The following is a 19,494-nucleotide window of genomic DNA, read 5'->3' on the forward strand; positions in this document are numbered from 1 at the left end:
ACAATTGATGGACAGAATGCAGAACAATGTCATGCATTCACCCCGGTACAGAGATCTGGGCCTAAATGCATCGTTTTTGTGCTCCCCATGCCATTCCAGTTTGAACCCAGCCATATGCAAATCAGTCTTCACATTGCTCCCAATGGGAACAGTCCAGTCCGAACTGCTAGGCCAGGTTTGCCTTTGCCTAGAAACAAGGATCCTAGGACCGGTTTTGGGGTTTCACCCCTCATCAGCCAGAATAGCTTGACTCCAGTGGCATGGAGAACGCAGGGCCCACGGATGGGCATACCAGTCCCACTCGGGGTGACAGTTGCAAAAAAAACAATTGATGGACAGAATGCAGAACAATGCCATACATCCACCCCAGTACAGTGATATGGGCCTAAATCCATCGTTCTTTTGCTCCTCATGCCATTCAAGTTTGAACCCAGCCGTATACAAATCAGTCTTGACCCTGCGCCCACTAGGAAAAGTCCAGCACGAACTACCAGGCCATGTCCTCCCTGGACTGGAAACAAGCAACCTAGGACCGGTTTTCTCTTCTCAAATCAGTTCTACTAAAAGGGATTGAGGGTAGAATTGTTTTAAAATCATACAGCAAATATGTTTTTCTGTTATTTATGCTTTTAGCAAACGCTGCAGTTACCATTCCATTTGTTTTTATTGTAGTTCAAATTCTTATTGCGTGCATTAAAATAGAATTCTGATTGTAAAAATAAATGTTTGAAATGTATCCTTCGTTTCCTAGCATTCTTGAATGTGGTTTTGCATAATGAAAGAGGGTTTGATGTTCCACTACCATCGCCCCGCCACAGCGGTGGTTCCAAGTACTCCGTCGAGCTGATGGCGGTCTGTTCACCGTATTTAGATGTTGAAGCTACAGACAGTTGCCCGCTGTGGCAATGGTCTTCTCTGCTGGTTAACAATACATCATCACCGTCAGGCCGGCGGGTTGGTGGCAAGCTGATTTAGATGCTCCTGTGGTGCTGGTGGTGTCCTGCCGACGGAGTGAGGCCATCGTGGTTTGGAGACAGGTAAGTACTACTCATCATTATCTCACTAAACATATATATTGTGAATGTGTTATAATGTATAAGTAGGTAATGTGTAATGCCCTTTTTTAGGTCTCGCCTGAGACAGCGCTTTAGCGCTGTTCTGGCGAGACTTATAGTAAGCACTTTTGGAAGTGCAAACGAGTGCTTTCAGGCCGCCAACTACTGTGCATGTGTGCCGGGCGCGCGCACCATTTGGCAGCCTGAAAGCACTCGTCTTTCACTTTCGCCTGTCACACAGCCGCGCTTTGAAGTGTGGCACGGCCGCTTTGATGTGATCGCGATCACTTTCACACTGTGGCAGCCTGCGTGTACAAAGAGCACTCTAAAAGAAAACAGCATCGTTATATTCTTCATTTACAATTAAACAGTCTAAACATACAATGTACACATTGTGTCAAGACGCTGTAATGTGTGCCTCGTGCGCGTTTTACATAAATTACAACACACTCTTGCACCAACCACAGCATACAAAGAAACGTTTTCAGGTGAAACAGTTCTGGGAAAGAATGTACTCTGTTCTAATGTATGGGCTACCCCTCACACACTTGCAAACGGTTTAGGCTTGCATTTTAGTTGTTCGAAAGAAGTTCCCTTCCAACAAACTGACAAGGAAAACATAGTATGTACACCCATACTGAGTGCTGTTATTTTATGTTACTTAAACGCACATGCGGTTTCTATTAAAAAAAAAAAAGACAAGGCGGCGCGATTTATTTTAAGACGTGGCATTCCCCAACTGCTATACACACAGCAGCAGACAGGAGGCAAAATAGAGTTGTATTTTGAAAGGGGCAAATTTAAAAGTCACTGCCTGTATTGTCATTCACATTTTACTGTGTGTGTTACTTCCACGTGTACACAAAATCGTTGAACTGACAGCTTTTAGAAATGAAGTTCCCTTCCAACAAACTGACAAGGAAAACATAGTATGTACACCCATACTGAGTGCTGTTATTTTATGTTACTTAAACGCACATGCGGTTTCTATATAAAAAAAAAAAAGACAAGGCGGCGCGATTTATTTTAAGACGTGGCATTCCCCAACTGCTATACACACAGCAGCAAACAGGAGGCAAAATACAGTTGTATTTTGAAAGGGGCTAATTTAACAGTCAGTGCCTGTATTGTCATCAGGCGCGCAACACCCATTGGAATCACAGGGCTTCAGCCCCCCCCCCCCCGTCGTGTGTGGCAGCCCGGGAGGAGACACCTTCCCGGGCAAAAAAGCAGCCGCACCCGAGCACTTCACAGGTCTTTAAAAGACCATTTGCATGTTAATGAGGCCTCGCTGTTGTTTCACCCCTTCTAAGAGCCCCTGCAGCTCCACTCTGCCTATTGCTTAAAGTTCAGCCCCCCCCCGAAATTTTTGCTCAGCCCCCCCCGAAATTTTTGCTCAGCCCCCCCGAAATCTGGCTCTAGTTGCGCTTCTGATTGTCATTCACATTTTACTGTGTGCGTTACTTCCACGTGTATACAAAATCGTTGAACTGACAGCTTTTAGAAATGATGAAGTTGCCAGATAGACTTCCTTCCTCTGTGGAGTTGCTGTCACCCCAATAACGTCTTTGCACATCCTCTGATCTAACGTGTATGAATCATTATTTTGAGCAATTATACAGATAGGGCTGTAGTGCCTAGAAGTGTCAGTGAGCTGTATCAGTAATATGCAGAATGTATTGTATATTTAAACCAGAACTGTTTACTCCTTTCATGATGTCATCTCGAGTGGTGCTCCCCCCACCCCCACCCCAGGACAAAAGAACTGCATGTCACTTCCCGTCTTGTCACCAAGAACGTGTGAGGTTTTCGTCACGGAGTGTGATTCGCTCTAGCCCTAAAGCAGCACCCTCTCCCCTCTTAAAGTGAGATGGCTCTTCTGTGGCTGTGAGGAGGGAGACGGGCACACAGTGACTTTATTCAGCGGGAATTCCCTGCAGCCAGAGTGCAATCTACTGTGCCACTGAAGGAAGGGGCGAAGCAAAGGTGGATAGCGGAAGTGTCACAGATGTCAAGCATTTGCAATGCAATAGGTCTCGCAGTTACGAGAGTTACAGCTATTGGCATTGTAAATAACAATGCCTTGTATTTATGTTTTTAAAACAAAAATAAAAGGCATTATTATTTGCTATGTCAATAGCTCAAACAAGCGTAAATGAGAGACCTATTGCATTGCAAATGCTTTTTTTTTTTTTTTTTTTGCATGCAGCACAATTACAACACGGGCCCAGATACAGCTAACATATAAGAAGCTTCTAGCAGGCGACTGTGAAGGCCATAACCCCCCCCCCCCCTTTCAGTGCGAACACAAGGGATTGTAAACATCAAGGGGCCTTCATGTGGAGCTCAAAGACCTCATAAATCAGGTGCTTATCTCTGGGAAGCTCATTCCTTAGCTGCCCTCTAAGCAGGGACAGGAAGGCAGGATTACGGTTCCAGCAACAAACAAGCATTTGCAATGCAATAGGTCTCGTATTTACACGAGTTTAAGCTATTGGCATTGTAAATGACAATGCCTTTTATTTAGGTTTTAAAAACAAAAATAAAAGGCATTGTCATTTGCAATGTCAATATCTCAAACTCGCGTAAATGCGAGACCTATTGCATTGCAAATGCTTGTCTACATATAGCATTGCACACAACAACATACACACACTATTGAATTTACACCCACAGGCTTCACAATCACAGCACCCACAGCCATGAAGGAAACATTTTTTATGTGTCAATCCAGGTGTGTTCATTTTACCACGATAAGTTGTAAGATGAACACATATTCATGACACATAAAAAATTGCATGTGAGAGCAGTGTAAAAATACACAAGGCTAAAGTAAAATTTAACATACGATTCATTGTGAGACACGTGACACAGACGTTTACCTTAGACTGCGGCAACAACAGGGTTGCTGAGCGTTGTAATGAAGTAGCAGAAGCACAGGAAGGGCCTGAACTATGGGCTCAAGATGGAAACGGAAGTGAAAAAGTGAAAAAGGTACGTTTTCACCTATTTTTGTTCTATTCCACCAACTCGAGTTTGGATGTTTCCACGCCAAAGTTGCCTCAACAGAAAGGCAAATCCTAATCAGCACGGCGGTATTCTTGGCGGGACTCCCTTCAACAGCCGCTTCTGCCTCTGACGTTGTTGACATGGGAGCAAAATACTGACAGAGGCGGTGGGACTCCGACGTTCTTCCCTCCAAAGACCTGCCAACATCTAAATACAGTTGGTGAACCTCCAAATTGGCAGGCAGGAAAACCAGCAAAAAAGAAATGGTGTGACCTGATACGCCAACATCTAAATCAGGCCCTGTGTCCTTGTGCAGGGAGTCTAGGAAACCAGACTCTGTGTTCCAGAGTAATCTGGAAAACATATTAATATATACCAATCAGAATGTGATTACACTTGAAATGCTAGTTTAGGGATGTTGCTTCACTGCCATGTTGGGAAAAAACACATATGCACTAGTGCGTGACATCACCTCTGTGCAATCACAGGGATATGGAAATGCACAGTCGGTTCATGTGCCAATCAGCATGTGACATACAGAAACTAGACTTGAAATACACATTCAGTAGTAGCTACAGATCGCTAAAATATTCGGACATCAGAATTAGAAACCTGGGTATTAGTACCTGAGAGCATACCCCACTGTTGTCTGATGGTGCTGTTGACATTATTGGCCACAGTATCCGCATAAACCAGATTTTGTTGAATTTGAGGGAAAACTAAGTAGTGTAAAAGAACAAGTTACTTACCTTTGGTAACCATATTTCTGGAAGAAATATTATTTAGTTATAGATTCTTTACCTTAGAATATCCCCCAGACGTCAGACTGGATGCTGAAAGTTTTTTCGTCAGCAGTACCTCTGCGCATTGGAAGGTGGCGTCGGCCGGCTCCGTGTCCGTTGTTGGCGTCGTGGTCACCGGATGACGTCGTGGCAGCTACTTAGACGCCGCCCTCGCGCGCTGACGTCAGTTCTGTACACAACTTTCCTCACCAGAAACGCAGAGCAATGCAAGACACTGACCACTGGTGCACAAAACTAGTGCCCTGAAAGGAAGTCCTTAACCATAGAAATCAGTTCGCAGAACGGGGAGGATGGGTGGGGCGGTAAGGAATCTATAACTAACTAATGTTTCTTACAGATATAGCGTTACCGAAGGTAAGTAACTTGTTCATCTGAAAGAAACACGTTAGTTATAGATTCCATACCTTAGAATAGATACCCCGGCAATACCAACCCCGGTGGTGGGTCTGCAAACCAAGATCACACCAGAAAGTCCTGGAGAACAGAACGGCCAAAAAAGCTGTCTCTTCGGACTTGGCTGTCCAGGCAGTAGTGTTCTGTAAATGTGTGCAGAGATGCCCACGTGGCTGCCTGCCAGATGTTATTTAGAGTAACTCCTCTTCCCAAGGCAGTAGTGGCTCCCGTTGCCCTGGTGGAATGGGCGCGTAGCCCGACCGGAGGCTCTTTTGTAGCCAGAGAATAACATGCCTTAATACACAAAATGACCCAACGAGAAATGGTTTGTTTGTGTACGGCCCAACCTTTCTTGGAGCCCACGTAGCCAACAAAGAGTTGATCGTCCACCTGGAACTGTTTTGTGCGATCCAGATAGAAAGAGAGCGCACATTTTGGGTCCAGACGGTGGAGCCTCTCTTCCTCCTTTGAAGGATGCGGAGGTGGAAAGAAGGTGGGCAAAGTAATGGTCTGCCTGATGTGGAAGGCAGTGACCACCTTAGGAAGGAAGGATGGATGGGTCATGAGAACCACCGTGTCCGGATGGACAGACAGGAAAGGAGGTTTGGAAGAAAGGGCCTGGAGCTCACTCATCCTTCTAGCAGAAGTGATGGCTACCAGGAAAGAAGTCTTAAGAGTCAAGAGTCTTTAAGGACAGTTATGAAGCAGCTCAAAGGAACACACATTAAATAGGTAAGAGCAAGATTCAAGTCCCACTGAGGAATAACGAAGGAGATTGGAGGAAAAAGATGCGTTAAGCCTTTTAGGAAATGGTTAACTACCGGGGACTTGAAAAGAAAAGGTTGATCTGGCAGCCGAAGGAAGGCAGAGATGGCTGAAAGATAGCCCTTGATAGTGCTCAGAGCAAAGCCCTGCTAGGCTAAAGAGAGGAGGAGCAAGAGAACTTCAGAAAGAGGGTCAGAAAGGGGATCCACAGCCTTTGCTGTGCATCATGCCACAAACTTGTTCCACCGGCAGGCGTATACGGCTTAGTGGAGGGATGCCTGGCTGCCAAGATAAAGTCACAGACCTCGGGAGGCAGGTCAAAAGACATCAACTGCCGCCGCTCAATCTCCATGCAAGGAGGTGGAGAATGGACAGGTTTGGGTGGAGGACCGTCCCCTGCTGCTGCGACAGAAGATCCTCCCGAAGAGGCAGTCTGATCGGAGGATCGATGGCCATGTTGAGCAGCTCGGGATACCAGACTCTTCATGCCTAATCCGGAGCCACAAGAATGACTTGGGCCCGGATGTGCCTGATCTTCTTCAGCACTCTGGGCAGAAGTGGTATAGGCGGAAAGGGGTACAACAGATCACAACTCCACTTGCGACCAAAAGCGTAGCCGAGCGAGCGAGCGTGGCCCTGGAAATTCCAACGCGCAGAATTGCTGACATTGCGCGTTCTCTTGGGTGGCAAAAAGAACTAACCAAGGCTCTCCCCACTGTCGAAAGAGACCTTGCACCACCTCCAAGTGAGGACTCCATTCGTGATCCATCATGCACCTGCGGCTGATTTCGTTCGCCCTGGTGTTCAGAGAACCTGCCAGATGTGGAACCAACAGGGATATGCCCTGATGTTCTAGCCATGTCCAGAGGCGAAGGGCCTCTTGACAGAGGGTCCACAACTCCGCCCTGCCTTGTTTTATGCAGTACCACACACATGCCATACATGCCGTTGTGTTGTCCATGAACACCTGCACTATGCACTACTCTCCCCCGGACAGAGGGAAGGAATGCTTTCAGTGCAAGACAAATCACACCGGAGCTCCAGAAGGTTGATGTGGAGATCGGACTCCGCCGGAGACCAGAGGCCTCTGATCTCTGCTTCTCCCATGTGGCCGCCCCATCCCAAAAGGGATGCGTCCATCACCACAGTGTGGTCTGGTTGAGGAAGGGAGAGGGAACTGCCATTTACCCAATCCTGGTTTGTGAGCCACCAATGCAGTTGCTGTGCAGTGCCCTCTGAGATCTGGATACAATCCGACAGATTCCCCTGATGCTGCACCCACTGGAACTTCAGGTCTCACTGCAGAGCCCGCATATGCCACCTGGCATGATCGACCAACAGGATGCAGGAGGCCATGAGGCCCAGCAGCCTCAGAGTCATTCTGACCGAAACCCGGGATAGAGGCTGAAAGATCGGAATCATAGCCTGAATATCCCGGACTCACTGTTCGGGAGGATAGACTCGAAACCACGTTGTGTCCAGAACCACTCCGATGAAGAGGAGCTTCTGAGAGGGAATCAGGTGTGACTTCGGCACATTGATAGAGAACCCCAGTGAATGCAGGAGGTCGGCCGTAGTTTGGAGGTGGGAGACGACTTCCTGGGGTGAGCCCGCCTTCAACAGCCAGTTGTCGAAATAGGGGGAAGACTAAAACCACCGCCATCACTTTGATGAACACCCGAGGGGCGCTGGTAAGGCCAAAGGGGAGCACGGTAAATTGAAAATGCTGGTGGCCTACCGTGAACCGTAGGTAACGCCGGTGGGCGGCAGGACGGGAATGTCAAAATAAGGGTCCTGCAAGTCCAACGCTACCATCTAGTCTTCCTGGTCGAGGGCAGACAAGACCTGAGCAAGTGTCAACATCTTGAACTTCTCCTTTTGGAGGAAGCGATTGATGTCCCTGAGGTCCAACATAGGACGCAGGCCCTTGTCCTTCTTGGGGACCCTAAAGCAGTGGGAGTAATAACCGCAACCTACTTCTGGGACAGGAACGCGCTTGATGGCTCCCTTGGCCAAGAGAGTCATAACTTCCTGCTGGAGAAGGGCCAGATGATCCTCCCACATGCAGTGGTATCTCGGTGTCATGGCTGGAGGGGTGGTCTTGAAGGGGTGGGAGTAGCCCCTTCGGACTATTTCAAAACCCACCTGTCCGATGTGATGGTGCACCAGTGGGGGAGGTGATGGCGAATCCTGCCGCCCACTGGCATTTGATGGGCCTGAAAGGTCGGACTAGGAGGGTATGGAGGCTGCTGCAGAGAGGGGTTGGTAGACTGGCCAGCCCCCTGGCCCCCTGAACCACGACGGTTGTTGCCATGTCCCCGGCCGCGCGAAGGTTGGGCAACTTGCTGTGGCCTGTGGCTCTGGGCAGGATGTAGCGGGGCACCCCATCCGTAGCCGCGAAAAGGGTGAAAAGCAGACTGCACAGGGTGGGAGGAGAGGCCCAAGGACTTGTCCGTAGCCTATGAGTCCTTGAAACGTTCTAGAGCGTTGTCTGCTTTGTCGCCAAAAAGGCGACGGCCATCAAAAGGCATGTCCATCAAGGTGTTCTGGACATCCCCTGAAAAGCCAGTGGACCTCATCCAGGCGTAGCGACGAAATGGTTCTGCCCAGAGAGTCGGCGGTGTACAGCCCACAATGTATTGTAAACGTCGCTGCATCCTTCCCAGTGGCAACAGCCTGGGAGTGCACTGCCCGGGCCTCCTCCGGACACTGAGGCAGCACCTGCGCCACCGTATCCCACACCAAGTGGGAATAACGGCCCAAGAGACATGCAGTGTTTACGGACCGCAGTCCTATGCTGGCGGAAGAGAAAATCTTCTTACCAAGGTGGTCCAGCTTCTTGGATTCCCTTTTCGGTAGAGTGGTAGGGAAGGCGCTTTTGGAAGTGGAGGCTTGAACCACCAAGCTCTCTAGGGTGGGGTGTTGGGAGTTGAAAGTGAAGTCGCCCGGAGCTGGGCAGTGGCGTCCGGCAATCATCCTGTCCACAGGAGCCCCCGTATTGGGCCTGGACCACGTGCCCAAAAGGACATCGGTGAGGGCCTCATTAAACGGCAGCACGGGCTCCGAAGAGATCGCAGCCAGTTGAAGCACCTCTGTTAGGAGGTTAGTCGTGACCGTCACCATAGGAAGCTCGAGGTTGAGAGCCTCGGCCGCCGTACACAACACCACTGCGTATGACGCTCCCTCCTCCTTAGCCACGGTATGAGGAGACAACATGCCACGGTCAGGGGAGGTGTCCAAACCACTGGCATCCCCCAGTTCCTCTCTCCAGTCCTGTTCACTGTCCAACTGGTCAGTCAGACCCCTCCCAGTCCTCCTCCTCATCCTCTGGGTGCCATTGTGGTTGAAAAGGGACCCCAGGAGTGAACAGGGGCACAAAAACCCCAATCGGCTCCGGATCCGGTGTCGGACGACGCCGGTCCGTCTCCGTGTCCATGTCGGGATGGAGGCCGGGTCGACGCTGGCCAGGGGGGCGACTGGCGTCTAGCGCGGTAGTGGTGCCGTCAGAAGCGGCGCCTGTGGAGGCGTAACAAGGTCAACCGGTGCCAATCCGGGCCTGGATCCAAGGGGGCCCTGCGGCACTGGGGCCGGAACCACCGGCAACGAAGACTAGGCCTCCCCACCCGAGTCTGCGGGTCCCGATGGTGCGCCGGCAGGGTCAGTCTGCTCAAAGAGGGCATGCTTCACCTCCTAGAATGGACGAAGTTGGGTGGGAGTCGCTCCCGGTCCCGGAAAGGGAGGGAAACTCGGAGCGACGATGCTTCTTTGACTTCTTCTTATGCTTCGACTTACTCGACCCCGAGTGCGAAGTCTTCGAAGATTTGGAACCGGAATGGTGGTGGCTCTGTGACCGCTCCCTCGAACTCCCTCTCGACCAGGACCTCGAACGACACAGAGCCGACTGCCGGTGCTCAAGCAGCTTTCGGGACCGCTCCCGCAAAGCCTCCATCGACCGGCAGTCGGAGCACAACTTGGGATCGTGGTCGCGCTCCAGGCACAAAAAGGCACATGCAGTGCGGATCAGTCACCGACATCATGCGATGACAGGAACCGCAGGCCTTGAAACCGGGCATCCCTCGTGCACCTTCGGAGTCGAAGACTCGAAAAAGAAGTCTACAAAAGTCGAGAAAAAGTTAGTCAAAAACGACTGAGGTACAGCTCTTCCCAGATCTGCACTGGCTGATGCGGAAAAAGAAAAAGCTCATGAGAAACCCAACTGCTTTAGGACCCGACTTTGTTGAGTAGGAACATATCCGTGCCTACCCCGTTCAAGTGTACCCTGTTCTCTAAGTGGTAACCTGGTTTTCTAAGGTTGATCAGCCTGTGTTGCACAAAGCCCCAACCGTTAGCCCTACAAATCTTAGCTATGGCGATATTTAGCTTGCGCCTAGTTTTGTCTACTGCCATCTGGTTGATCGCCCCTCTCAAGGCCCAGCGAAAAATCAGTTTGGATCATATGATCTCTGCTGGGCAAATTGACCTCACCAGTGCAGTCAAAACAGCCCCCATTTCCCCTAACAGTTCTCTTCTTCCGCTGTTCGCCAGATCATTCCCCCATAAGTGAATGACCATTGCATCGGGCCATTCACACCGCTGCCGTGCCTCCTGCATAGCCGGAAGCAGCTATGCCCACTTTATGCCTGATCACCCCAACGAGGTTACTGCCATGTTCTGTAGCCATATCCCCTGGAAGTCCTTACGTGCCACACCCACCGTTGCGCCAGTAAGATGTAGGAGTGTCCCACGATCCACACCGTATGCTGGCCCCCTTGCGGTCCTGCAGGGAGAAAAAATTCAAGGCTCAGACTCCCGTGGGGTGGATGTATCCTTTGAAAGCGTCAGACGCTCGGCGACCCATTGTCTTGATACACTCAGCATTGTGCCCTAAATGGGCTGTGGTAGTTGCCGTCCCTATCTGGAATGAATGTGACCCGAACTCGCGGGGTCTTAGCCCGGTTCTCTCCAGCACTTTCCTCAAAACTGCTATGAATTGAAATGGGCTGAGGCATGACCCATCCCTGTGTAAGAATAGGGGCCTGGCGGCTGGGATTCCTTGACCCATTTGTCCTCAATGCAATCGATCCTTGTGTACTTTCCCTTAGGTGAACTACCATGTACCCTTATCCCATGTGTATGTCCTCTGTGTGCACACATGCCACCCTGGCGTTACCTCTGGCCGGGGCTATGAGCTCACTGATTGTGTAAGCCCCAAAGAAGGCCAGGGCAAATGCTTCATGAATAGGGCCACTTCGTGACGTCTGGTGCATAAGCCTGTCAGCAAGCCCAGCACCCCTTTCAGGATAGCAAAATCAATGGGCCTTCTCCTGTCCTGAACCTTGGGTTGAAGCCTCCCCCAGCCTTTCATTGCTGTCCATCAGAAAAATGACCATGTTGGGTTCCTCCCCATGGCCAGTTTTGCATAGTATGCCACTGAGCTAAGATGCGCCTGGGCCCAGGGCATGGTCTTCACGCTCCGAAGCGCCCAATCAATGAAAGCTGCAACCGGGGACACACTGCGTATGTCAGCTGTGTGAATTCTGGCACTAAAGACCTACCAACACTTGAGATACTTCCTCTCTGTTTTGGGGACCAGCGCATTTTGACCAGCATCTTTATCTTTATAATGTGTCCACCAAGTTCCATAGCTGTCCGGGCACCTGGGCCATGCAGGAGTCTGTGTGTGAGACCAGCTCCCTGAATCTGTCTCACTGAAAACAAGAGATTGCACCAGCTGTTGCATTTGCCACCCCTGCTATGTGCCTGGCCCTCACGGCTATGTTCGCTCCCAACTGGCAGCCGACTATGGGCCTGATTCCAATCCCATTAGGAAGGCTTCCAGACGGGTTCCGGAACACGCAAATCTGATTTAGAGCCTATGTTTCTGACCGAATCGTCCCCCGTTCCAAGCGACCAAGTACAATGCGAAGATCTCATCCACGTCGTTCGCAGCCAAATCGTACAACGCAATAGATGCGGTTTCCGAAACAGGCAAGTACGATGCACGATTCTGACAGCCATATAGACTAGGTGTTTGTCGAGATGAAACAGCTGTGGGAATCAGACTTCGGGGGGCTGTAGCAGGCCCCCCTTCACCCGGGGCAATCCGAATCGGTCCTGTGGGGGTAGCCGTGGTTCCCCCCTTTCCATGCATGCACAGTGCAGCGTGCACCATGGGGTGCCTGCCACAGTGTGCACGCCTTTCCCCACCCATCCCTTTTGGCAATGGGAGCATGTGTATGCATTTGGTACACAGGCTCCCTTAGAGTTCAATGGGAGTCCGAGCAAACCATGTCCATCACTATAAGGATGCATCCGAATCGTTCGCACGGACTCCTGGAGCGCGATTCGCTTGGAAATCTCTCCGGAACTGGGTCGTACCGGCGCGCTCCTGTGAGTCATGCTCGCACCCGGTCAGGGGTCAACAGAGCAGGTGGGGAGGTCTGCAACGCCTGGTCCTCCCTTCCATTTCGCTTTGGTGTCATCCTGATGGTAAGCGGAATTTGTGCATCGTCGCCCTGACCATGCTCCTTCTTGATTGCTAGAACCATCGTCCACGGGCTCCCTGGGGCTGAGGTCGATTTCCCAATGGTGTCAGCAATCCACGTAGGTCTGATAAAAAAGGTGAGCTTCTTTGTGGGTCAAAGGGGCGCCGGTGCCACTCTTTTGACCTCTTTAGCCCTCTCCGCCCTCCTTATCTGATTGGCAGTTTCAAAGGACGCACCCGAACTGCTTTTTCGCTGGCTTCCTCGTTTACCTTGGATGCTATCGCTGTCGTTAGGCGTTCCCCGCAGGCCCCTATGGGGTTCAGCTTTACCTTCCCGGCCTGCACCATTTCTACTGCGCTGCATTCCAGGAACAAATCAAAATCTGAAAGCTCGCTGCTTATTCCAGATAGCATTATATGATTACCACTTCTTCGACCAAGAATTATAAATAATAAATCAATAAAGAATTTCTCACTTCCATTGTACCACAAAACAACACTCATTTGTATAGAAAGAAATGCATCACACCACACACAAACTTTGACTTTCACTAGTGCCCCACAAAACATCAGATAGCACCACATGAGGTGCACCAAAGATCAAGGAACTAGTTAGCCACACAACATTATCTATTTATTAACACAGTATTTCAACGTATTCGAGACACCAGTACACTGCTAAACGTACTTTAAAAATACTACGGCCGAATAAACAATTTATACACACACAACACATCAATTGCACAGCACATGCATTGAACACACCAACAGAGCTAATTATCTAACAGAAGCTCATTTACAAATTTTGACAATGGCAAATAAGTATAAAAGCCCAGGGGGGGCAGAGCAAAACAAAAGTCATTGATTACACCGGCTTCCTCTACCATTTTGCTTTGATTCTAGCGGTTTGCCATTTTGAAGCCGGTAAGCAAATACTATTGTTAGTATGATTGTTATTTCAGAATATTACGAATGCACTTACCTCTCTTAATTGTGCTGAGCATACCCGTGCTTCACATATATTAAAATGTGTGCCTGAAGTGTTTGAGAATGCCAGCCTGCTGAAATCTTATTCTCAGGCTTTGGGTGGGATGAAAAAACTAGGGGGTCTCTCAAAGGGGCGTGGCCGATGTAATTAAGGGCGTGGCTTAGAAACAGTCAACTGAAAATCTGCGCTTAGCAGATTGTTCCCTCCGACTGGTATTTTTCTGCTTCTGTAATCGCATCCAGATATAAAATACAAGTAACAAGCCAGAACTATTAGCTTTGTCAATGGCTGTTAGTTGGATAAGCTAAATAAGCAAGAACTATGGCTTCGTTTAGTAGAGCATATTGAAAATGTGTCAGTTCTGATATGAAGAAAGGGTGAAAGTAATATAGTGAGTCTCTTTGAAGTTACATTAAAGGCAGTAGACGGTGGCAATGCTGCAGAGTTAAGATGTATCTTTTTCATCTTGAGGGTGAGAGTAAAAATGGAGAGCCCAATAGTGACCCGACTCAGCATCTGCTTTTTAGAACTGCGGGTGCTGAGCACTGGCAGGACCCGGCCCACTTAAAGCCCTGCTTATTCTGAAAAACCTAAACCAAGAGAGATCTGTACATGGCGAGACTATGAAGATGTGGCTGACTGTTTTCCTTCTCACTTCATACTTCCAGGAATACAAGAAGCTCCAGCAAACTGAGAGGTTCAGGAGTTATTTAAAAAAATGGACATCATACAAATTGCCTTTACCAACCCACGTTTCATTAATAATATTTACAAGTTCAGATTTAGTTAACCAGCCCAAGTTTCAGTAATAATATTTATACGTTCAGATGAACTTTTCCACCCCAGGTTCCAATAATAATATTCACGAGTTCAGGTTTCATTAATAATATTCACTAGTTAACATTACCTTTACCACCCAAGGTTTCATTATCAATACTGCCAAGTTCAGATTGCCCTTCCCACCCAGGTTTCATTAATAGTCTTTAAATATTCAGATTGCCTTTACCACCCTAAATTTTAGTAACTATCTTGAAGTTCAGATTACCTTTCCCACCCAGGTTTCATTAATAATATTTAAAAATTCAGATTACCTTTACCACCCAACATTTCATTAACTATTTTAAAGTTCAGATTACCTTTCCTACCCGGGTTTAATTAATAATAGTTATAATTCGGATTACCTTTACCACCCTAAGTTTCATTAACTATTTTCAAGTTCAGATTAACTTTCCTACCCAGGGTTCATTAATAATAGTTATATATTCAGATTACCTCTACCACCCTAAGTTTCATTAAATATCTTCAAATTCAGATTACTTTCCTACCCATGTTTCATTAATAATATTTATATATTCAGATTACCTTTACCACCTGAGGCTTCATATATATTTTCATGTTCAGGTTACCTTTACAACCTGAGGATTTCATAATATTTACAAATTCAGATTACATTTACCACCCTAGATTTCATAAACAATATTTTCATAATGAAAAGGTGGATGCAAGCTTATAGCTTGTCATGAATCTACTCATCTGACCAGGCATGTCCCCTATTACCATTTCAAAATTGAAGACATCCCCCTGCACGCAGACTAGAGAGAAGTAGATGACTTTCAGATTGGCTGGAAAGATGCTCAAGTGGATACTAAGGAAATGGTCCTCAAATATGAAACGCCTACAGATAAAATACCAAAAGCTCCTGGTAGACTATTTCTGACTGAGACCAAATGCATTATTGCAACCTCTTCAGGAATGCCACTGTCTGCAAAGTAAGCAATTAAACCAATTGGACAGTTTAAGGTCAAGGTGGTTAGAGGGTTTTACTTTGGATTTGATGCCTAGGCACTGCTGCTTAAATCAGGCAATAACAACTCAAGAATAGTAACTTTTGGATTTCTACAGGATCCCATTTGCGAGCTGGCTCATGGGGTAGCCCTTCTCCTATCTGAGTTGGCAACTGCCTATAGACAATGTGGAAAAATATTTGTTATTTCAGGATTTGTCTAGACGTCATACTTATTGTGTCCTTCTATTTTCTATTAATAAAGCTTTCTGGTATATGGGAGTTACGTGAGTGATGACACATAACTAGTAAATGTCCTTATTGGAAATGATGATGGAATGGCCCTTTCTACTACCTAGGTTACCATATCCCCAAAGTATCCTGGAAAAGGAACAACATGACCTGATGAAGGCCAATCACTTGTTAACAGAAACTAAAATGATTCCTGTGAAACATGGTCCCTCTACATGTTTTTTTAACAGGCCGCAATGTTTTTCCGAGAACAATGGCATAAGACAATAGCTATAACTAACTTTAACTTGTGTATTACAAGGGGTTTCAATCCCTTTGCATCAACTCCAATCATTGGGGTTAATTGTTTGCCCCATTTGTTAGTTTGGAACTATGAACATTTTCCTATTGGCTATGTTAGCAGTACCTGAGCTGACAGACAGTTGAGGGAAGAGGACTGTGCAGGGAGACGATCTCCTTAGAAGGGTAAAATTATGAAGATACCCCACAAGGTATACTTAAATTACTGTCTTAGCATAACTGACTGCGGCAACCATGTTTTCGGGCTCATGCTAATCATGCCTAAAGGAAGTGACATTTCAAATTTCTCTGTCACATCAGGTAAAACAAATTGTTGACTTGCTTACTCTGCTGAAAAAGTTTACAAATATATAACGTTTGACGGTCGATTTTTTCTTTCTCATGATCTCAGACCGAGGCAGCTTTGTACTCCCTCTATTTTACAATGTCATGTGACCCCCTTTGGCAGCCTGCACACAAAATGGTATAAATATGTGCTTTTACTGTGCTTGTGGGTTGCTGGAGGACCACCTGGTCGACTGAATCTGTGATTCACTAATAATTAATATATATTTTGTTAATAACCCCTTTAAACCTCAGATTGGCATGTACGCAGATTTTCTTCGACATGTGTCTTATTAACTATCTTCTCACCAGTGGTTCCTTGGAAGAACAACTACCATTCTAGTGACACATACCTGTAGCTGATCACTCGGTCGGAGTAGGGCGAACCAGCCAGCTCATTCACGACACGGTAGAAAGCCAGTAGGGACTTGTTCAGCATGGGCCGCTCTCTGGACCTCAGCCATACTGTATCCTCTGTGAGGTTCTCAGTACCCGGCAGCTCCACTACCTTCAACCATGAGTGGCTGGGATGAGGATCATTATGAAGGTGCTGTGAGCACAATAGAGTAAGTGAGAGAATTGAAAAGGCAGTGAAGAAACTTCTAGATCGATAGGGTGGAGGGTGAAGAAGGTTAAAGATTTTAAGAGTACAAGCGTCCAAGTTCTCTTGACCTTTGATTTATTTTGGTGACTATGCAGGGTTTCTGGGTACAGGTTTAATCAAGAGTCAATAATGAAGCTCAAACTGTTAACCAGTAAATGGTTTAAAAGATAGGGGGCCTAATTACAAATTTTGGCAGAACGGTGGCTTTGCTGTACCAACCGCCGGCACCACCACTCCGCCGAAGGTCGCTGCCGCCCACCTGCCAGATTACGACCAATTTTGAGTGTATGGTGGCCAGGTGACATGGCAGTCCTACTGCAGTGCGTCTTTCAAAGGCGACAGTGCCTTTGAAAGAGGCACCGCAATGGGGACACCACACGGGATTTCTGCATGGCATGGACTCGGACACTTGGACAACTAGCACACCTTTTAATTCCTTGTTACTTAATGAAGAAATGATGACCTACACAACCTGCCATTTGTTAGTCCATGTATAAGAAAGAAGTGAAAGAAGAAAAAAAACGGTGATAATCACACATTCTCACTTGCCTATTTGTAACATGAAGAATCGGTGACAGGCATCCCTCAACAAAATGCATGCATGGTATAATTTTTTGGGTGTTGTCTTTATTCTCTGTGACAGGCATATAGTTTCTTTTTACTTTGTTACCAGATAGCGCACCTTTTACTTTATGAACCATCACACAAAGGAACGCTGCTTCTAAACATGATTTCAACTTTATTTGTGACACAGTGCTATCCTACCGTCTTTTGCGGTCCAGCCACATCTGGTTTTAAAAACAAAATGGCTTTATAGCTTTATTAAAAAAAGATACAACATGCTGTGTGGTATCCAATCGTCACCATTTTTATATGATTTACGTACGTCTGCTATGAAATGGAAGAAATGGTTAAGGCTTTAAGAACTATCCGCAAGTAATTGATGGGAATGCTTTTAATTTTGAACAGAAGAAGGGTTTGTCACTAAATCTTTTAGGAACTCAGTGTGAAAACGTTTTTGAATATCTACTTAAATTAGAACCATCACAGGAAGTCACATGGTATAATTGTTTTACTGGGGCATTAGGTAGATTGAAAGTGCATGTTACAGAAGAGCCACACATTGTGATGGAGTGGATCAATTTTCACACTTGTCGTCAACTTGTGACTTGTATGTGGCTACTTGTCAGGTGTTAGCAGCTAACTGTGTTTTGAAGGACGTTGAGGACACTTTTATCAGAGACAAAATTCTTATCAAATGTTCCAATTTGAAAATTCAAGAGCGGCTACACTTACAGAACCTGCTGCGTTAGAATTCAGTAAAGACTAGAACGCCGACCCATGAATACGTCAGCGGCCATATTGGAAATCCAGCGGCGCCAACAAATACGCCAACTGAGAGCCCCATGAATTCCATCACTCGGTTTAACCGAGGAGATGGTATTCACAGTGGTGGGTTCCGAATTACGCGGAGGAAACCTCGTGTGAACCCTGACAGTACCCCCTCTCAACGGGGTTTCCTCCAAGCGAGGTTTATTAGGATACTTGGCATGAAAGGCCTGGATCAAATGTGGCGCGTGGACATCCGAGCTTTTCTCCCAGGATCGCTCTTCAGGTCCAAAACCTTTCCAATCAATGAGATAAAAAAGGTGATTGCGACTCCATTTTGAGTCCAAAATTCTCTTTACTTCATATTCAGGGTCTCCCTCAACAATAATGGGAGCAGGGGGAGATGTTTGACGTAAAGTGGATTGCACCTTTTTTAGTAGGGAAACATGAAAAACCGGGTGAATTTTAGTAGTAGCTGGCAATGTCAAACGATAGGTGACAGAATTTATGATTTTTTCAATAGGAAAAGGACCCATAAAACGTGGTTGGAATTTACGGGTGCCCTTAAGGCGTAAATTCTTCGTAGACAACCAAACAAGGTCTCCTACATTAAGCATGGGCGTAGGTCGTCTTTTCCGATCAGCACCACGTTTATAAGATGCCTTAGCAGCAGTCAAATTTCGTGTAGCCGATTGGTGGATGTTGACTAGGCGTTGGGCAAAATCCTGAACTACAGGGACTTCGATGTTAGACAAATGAATATGTGCATTAGGATGCCTGCCAGAAGTTATGAAAAAGGGGGAGTACCCAGTGGAAACATTTTGAGCATTATTGTGAGCAAATTCAGCAGACCACAAGTAATCAGGCCAATCTGCTTCCTCATCAAGCAAATAAAGCCGTAGGTATTGTTCTAACTCTTGGTTTGTGCGTTCAGTTTGTCCATCCGTTTCTGGATGGAAACTAGTGGAATAGCGGTGGTCGATACCTAACCCTTTTATGTAAGCTTTCCAAAATCGAGATAGGAATTGGGACCCCCTGTCAGTGATTAACACCTTAGGAATGCCATGAAGGCGAATGACATGTTGGTTAAAGAACTGTGATAACTGTAGTGATGTTGGTGTGCCTTTAATAGGTACAAAATGTGTCATTTTACTAAAAGTGTCCACACAGACTAGGATAGTGTCAAAACCATGAGAGGATGGGAGATCGACAATTAAGTCTAAAGATACTGTGTGCCAGGGATATGGGGGAGTTGGTAAAGGTTGTAAAAGGCCTTTTGGTGCTTGCCTGTCCGATTTTCCCAGAGTGCAAATCTCACATCCCAAAACATATTGTCGAATGTCACTTGTCATGTGTGGCCACCAGAAATTTCGTTTAACTAATTCATCTGTCTTGTGGACACCTT

The 19,494-nt window shown here is 47.0% G+C and overlaps 1 protein-coding gene across 1 annotated transcript in view; it reads right to left on the reverse strand.

The window, feature by feature from the left end:
* CCDC78 (coiled-coil domain containing 78) overlaps window positions 1-19,494 on the reverse strand; it is a 321,251-nt gene that overhangs the window by 193,300 nt on the left and 108,457 nt on the right. The window contains exon 5 of the mRNA XM_085628349.1: window positions 16,510-16,706. Within this exon, the coding sequence (XP_085484475.1) occupies window positions 16,510-16,706 (197 nt within the window). The remainder of the gene's footprint in view (window positions 1-16,509; window positions 16,707-19,494) is intronic.

The sequence above is a fragment of the Triturus cristatus genome, chromosome 10 (assembly GCF_964204655.1).
Source record: "Triturus cristatus chromosome 10, aTriCri1.1, whole genome shotgun sequence".
NCBI lineage: Eukaryota > Metazoa > Chordata > Amphibia > Caudata > Salamandridae > Triturus > Triturus cristatus.